The following is a 6,000-nucleotide window of genomic DNA, read 5'->3' on the forward strand; positions in this document are numbered from 1 at the left end:
AGTTCCAAGCTGCAGTGTGCAAGTTTTGCAATACATGTTGGTTCAATAAGCTGTGTGATTGCTGCTGTTGTAGTTAAGGAATGTCATGTGCCTGGATGGTGAATCCCCGAGTTCCAAGCTGCAGTGTGGAAGTTGTGCAATACGCGTTGGTTCAATAAGCTGTGTGTGATTGCTGCTGTTGTAGTTAAGGAATGTCATGTGCATGGATGGTGAATCCCCGAGTTCCAAGCTGCAGTGTGGAAGTTGTGCAGTACGCGTTGGTTCAATAAGCTGTGTGTGATTGCTGCTGTTGTAGTTAAGGAATATCATGTGCATGGATGGTGAATCCCTGAGTTCCAAGCTGCAGTGTGGAAGTTGTGCAATACGCATTGGTTCTATAAGCTGTGTGTGATTGCTACTGTTGTAGTTAAGGAATGTCATGTGCATGGATGGTGAATCCCCGAGTTCCAAGCTGCAGTGTGCATGTTGTGCAATACGCGTTGGTTCAATAAGCTGTGTGATTGCTGCTGTTGTAGTTACGGAATGCCACCCACAAAAACCTCTCAATCAGCATTCTTACGCAAAGGCGTAAATGAGTTTGGGAGTAATATTTTCAATGAGGACGGCAGTGTTTTATGCAAATCAAGATTTCAGGTATAACTCCCTGTAAAGTTGATTTGAATAATTTCGAGGGAAAAATTGTTCCGTAGCCGGGTATCGAACCCGGGACCTTTGGTTTAACGTACCAATGCTCTACCACTGAGCTACCCGGGAACTCTAACCGACACCGATCCAATTTTTCCCCTCTATATCCACAGACCTCAAAGTGGGCTGACAACCATCAAGCAACCAACTTCGAGTGCACAATTTAAGTCACATGGAGTTAGTGTGCACTCAAAGTTGGTTGCTTGACGGTTGTCAGCCCACTTTGAGGTCTGTGAATATAAAGGGGAAAAATTGGATCGGTGTCGGTTAGAGTTCCCGGGTAGCTCAGTGGTAGAGCGTTGGTACGTTAAACCAAAGGTCCCAGGTTCGATACCCGGCTCCGGAACAATTTTTCCCTCGAAATTATTCGGCAGTGTTTTATTTTGTTTGTTGTGTGAAAAAGTGTTTCTGCGAAGAAAAAGTATAACATTGTGCAGCATATTAATACAATGCGGCATGAGGAGAGGTTTAAGTATACATCTAAGTTAAACCAGCAATTGATTGAAAGCAATGTACAATCGAGTTCTAGTGATACATTTTTCAAAGACTTGTGTCTAGCATTAGCGGGTTCCGACATTCTGTTGTGGAAATTGAATAATGTGCAGCTTCGGGTATTTTTAGAAGAATTCACGAACAAAAGAGTTCTGGACATATCTACATTGCCCAAAAACTATATGCCACAGTGTTTTCAAGAATTAATTTGTAATATTCGGGATAAACTGAAGCACGAAAACATACGAATTTCTATTGATGAAACTACAGATTCATTGGGACAGTGCGTGTGTAGTGCTGTAGTTGAAAGCAGGCAGCAGATCATTTCTTCTTAATATACAAATAGCTACTTGACAGAGTAAATCATTCCACTGTTGCAAAATTTTTCAATGACTCGTTACTTTTCTTGTGGCTAGAAGGGTTTCGGTATGACAATTTATTGTTATTTCTCAGTGATGTTGCTGCATATATTGTTAAAGCAGGAGCTGGTTTAAAAGTTCTTTACCCTAAATTAGTTCACTTGACGTGCCTTGCATCGTGTCACTGAAACTGTTGGAAATCATTATAAAGACGTGGATCTTCTTGTTTCCAGTGTGACAGCCTTCAATAAGGGAAGAGTTCTACGAAACAAATAATTTATCATCGTATTTCCGTGTATTCCTTTTTTCTTAGTTTGGGGCTTCTTTTCACCATTTTTCGTTCCTATTTTACCATTTGATTGTGCTTAGAAATCCGCGCTTTACTTATTTCAGTAGCATATATGTCTTGATTCTGATGGGCTCTGCAATTAATGGCATCATGATAGAATTACAGACAGGCGGAGTGTGAAAACTCTCTTATGTCTTTGGCTCTTCTTCTCTTGTCTCAGCTTAACTGATATCTGGATTTCCATGCACTGTCAAATCTTAAAACATGCATGCATTCATGCACCATCATACGACAAAACATGAACAATGAAGTAAAAAAAAACATTAAAAATATGCACTATCAAAATTGAGTTCTACGAGATGTTACGTTTATATTTTATTTTGAAACAACATAAGCTTACTACAACTAATTTCTCAAAATAATAATGTCAACGCATAATGCTGCTCTTCAGTTTATTTAGTGTGCGAGTCCCAGCAGTGTGACACAGGAAGAACTGCAACTTAACATATATATATATATATATATATATATATATATATATATATTCTGTAGTGACAGACACAACACCAACAAGAGTCTCAGAATAATTCTCGTTACATATTGCAACGGCAGGAAATAAGGTAAAGTCAGAGACTTTATGTCTATTCTATTAAAATGCTTCTTAAACATTTTACTTTATGGCTGATAATTTGGGCACTAGCACAAAATAAATACGATAAAATATACAGGTAGCTGAAACGAAAGTTTTGAATGAAAATGTAAGAGTTGAGTTCCAAATAAATTCGGTAACGAAGTTGTAGGATGCAGCGTGAAATGGGCAGAACATTATTTACTCGGAATGAAAAAAACTACAGACTACTTAAAACAGCTTCCTATTACAATCCAAAGACTAAACAAGATCAATAAGAGTACAGATCCAGTGAACACTGAAAGAGCTGTAAAGCTGAAAATTTCACAATGTCTAGACTCTGAAGTGTAGAAAAAGAAAGTGACACCACAAGTCCATATTTACACGAAAATTAGGTGCTAACTCTACTTACCTTATACATTTTCTAACTATGAAGTAGACATACTGGATGTCTGTGAACCCTCTTCTAAAGCATCCATTGCTACAGCCTTCATGAAGTATCCTGCATGCGGTGACAGAGCTCACTTCCCTGCAGTATGGCTTCCAACTCTGACACCAGAGCACTTCGATTAACACACCAATTTCCAAGTCATTCTTGAACAAAGTAAAACGAGTAAGGTAACACAAACAAGCACTACTATCAACAACAAGCACAAAAAACATCATTATGAGCTCTTGTTCCATCAAGGATGTGGGAGATGTCAGTGAAAGCTTCACAGCATCCTTACATTTCATTGAAGTTATTAAATCACATTTATCTATAACAAATTACACATATTCTGAAAATATAACTTAAATATAATAAATAATTAATACAGTTGTATGAACACAATATTTTCATCAAGGCTTCTTTAATCAGACATGTTTTGGGGTTACTGCTGTCCCATCATCAGTAATTAACAGTGGCTCCAACAGAAAAGGAATCCGGAGGTTCAATGTCGCCCTCACATAAGTCTGCCATCTGTCAATAAATTATCAAAAAAGGTTTGTGGAAATTGACTTATGTCACTTTTCCCAAGCACTGCAGATATAATATAATAATATATAAAATAAATAAATAAAATTTAACATAATATAATACAATATAAGATATAATATATTATATATCTTAATTATATTATAACAATATATAATTATATAATACAATTTGTATTAGGCCTACAGCTTTCTTATTTTTCATAATATTTTCCATTTTAAGTATGACACAGGCTAACAGCACTGTGGAGATTTACCCATTCCACCAGGAGAATGCAACTGTGGCCTGGAGAAAGATTCACAGCAGATGGAGCAGGAAATTGGTGTGCTTGATGTGATCAAAAATAAGTTAAACAAAGCCTTGAAAGAAAATGAATCACAGACAGAGAGGTTAGATAAGTCTCTAAATGATAACAAAATATATTTGCTAAAAAGAGGTACAGTAATACTTGCAGTAGGTCTACATTGTACATTTACTCTCTCTCTCTTTGCCAGAGCTAATACGCGAGTAACATGTATTTGCAATGCTTCTAATTGAGATGTTACATTTAAAAGTTCATAGGTCATGCGTGAAACATTTAGCTACATGTCAGTGTATTTACAATTATTTCAGTGCCCTAGAATGGAATTTGCAGCATAAAAACAGAGAGAGCGTCAATTTCGCTATTCCAGCAATGTTAACAGAGCAAGCACTTGGGTCCAGCCACCGACCTTTGCGGTACTCTGTCTATATAGAGCTCTACTCATCACAGACCCCTTCCCTAGCACTTTGCGGTACTCTGTCTATATAGAGCTCTACTCATCACAGACCCCTTCCCTAGCAGACGACAAAACATATTATACTTTCGTTATCGTGTTTTTGACACTTTCCTTCCTTTATTGAAATAATAAATACATAAGGTTTATTTATTATTTTCATGAAGTACGGTACATAGTATGTTTTATGAACTCACCTTGCTGGCTCTTTCGGAAGAAGGATAACTCTAGCTTGTTTTTCTTACAGTTTATAGCACTACAAACGTCTCTTTCTTGTCCCATATTATTATTCCAATTATTGTATTTTAGCCATTAACATTTATTACAACCGATAATGAACATTTCACAGTTTACACAACTTTTCTTCACAGGGAACAATGTGGAATAGTACGGCACAGTCTATTGTTCCTAGTACTCCGAGGTGCTAACTGCTTGCAGCGCTGTATCACGAGAAATGCCAAATATCATCTCAAACTTCGTGACTGTATGATATTAGACTTGTAAAACCCCTTTTTAACATTGCCACTTTTAAGAAATTCCGTTTTTAAGGAATAATCTATTAAGGCCCAGCCAAATTACCATAAGAATAATGTAATTAATTCGCGCTTTTAAGGAAACTGGTTTAAGGAAAATCCCACTTTTAAGGAATACTTTTGAAGTAGATTTTGTGATAATGAAGCCAGAAATATTGAATAGACTCTCAGTAATCAGTAGTATCAGATAGTAATGTGGTGCCATTATTCTTTGCTTTCACAGAGTGGTTGCTTTGCTTGCTTTGTTCTCGTAAGTTGTGTGGATCCTGTTTCCAAGTTCTTTTGAGAACGTCTGTTATTATGTTTTGTTGTAGAATATGTCTTTACCCACACCGATTTAATGGACACTGTTCCGGGATCTGTGATGAAACAAAAAAATGGCAGAATTTAAAATGCTTACTTTAAGAAGACTATGAGCCACAGTGGAATGCTAATGTTAGACCACGAACCAATGTAATTTGTGTGACCAATGACACCACCTCCCCTCGCTATGGGTGTGATCAGCCATGCCATGTTGCCTCTCTCAGCATCGAGAGCAGCTGCAGGCCTTTGTGATCGCAATATTGAAGTGATAATGAGTGAACCATAGTGAAGCCAGGACTTACCTTATACATTTCCTAAATTACTTATAATATATAACTCAGAGAAAATTTATAGGTATAATCCTGTCACTCTTATTTCCAACAGCCAATCACGTTGCTACATTTAAATGTGTGTGTCTTGTGATTCGCTGCTTATAACGTTATGCACTTCCTAAGGCTCGATAAATACTTAATATAATCACCCGCCATTTTGGCTCTTTCGATATGATACTATCTGCCTAGACTTTAAAGCCTTCCCTTCCTAAGGCTTAAGCAAAGAGGAGGAGTCAACGATGCGACTATAATAAAGTGCTGCTTTGCCAGGACACACAAAATCAGAACTGGGTTACATATCAATTAGTTTCAACTGTAATAAAATTGGTTTCACAATTGATTTGTTTACTTTTGCCTTTTGGGTCATCTCTAAAATGTTCAAATCAATCTTCTTAATGTATCCAGCTGTTTGCTGACAACATAAAGTCCACTATAGTCCACTGTAGTCTATTCAGTTGTTTTTTTCACGAGAAATGGGGGGTATTTTGATCGCTGTTCATTATAGATGCCTGTTGCTAGTAGCCAGAGGTGGGGTGTAGTCAATATATACTGCAGGGCTGTGTCTTCTGCAACTGGTACTGATGATTTTAATTTACTTCTTTTGTGGTTTATGGATGGACAGTATAGAAGAATGTGTTCCAGATCTTCA

The 6,000-nt window shown here is 37.1% G+C and overlaps 1 protein-coding gene across 1 annotated transcript in view; it reads right to left on the bottom strand.

Annotated features, from left to right (window-relative positions):
- LOC138692732 (uncharacterized) overlaps positions 1-5,229 on the bottom strand; it is a 42,604-nt gene extending 37,375 nt beyond the window's left edge. The window contains exons 1-2 of the mRNA XM_069815923.1: positions 5,117-5,229; positions 2,865-3,089 (exon numbers count right to left, since the gene is read on the bottom strand). Of these exons, the coding sequence (XP_069672024.1) occupies positions 2,865-3,089; positions 5,117-5,229 (338 nt within the window). The remainder of the gene's footprint in view (positions 1-2,864; positions 3,090-5,116) is intronic.
- Between the last annotated feature and the right edge of the window lie 771 nt (positions 5,230-6,000).

The sequence above is a fragment of the Periplaneta americana genome, chromosome 17 (assembly GCF_040183065.1).
Source record: "Periplaneta americana isolate PAMFEO1 chromosome 17, P.americana_PAMFEO1_priV1, whole genome shotgun sequence".
Classification (NCBI taxonomy): Eukaryota; Metazoa; Arthropoda; class Insecta; order Blattodea; family Blattidae; genus Periplaneta; species Periplaneta americana.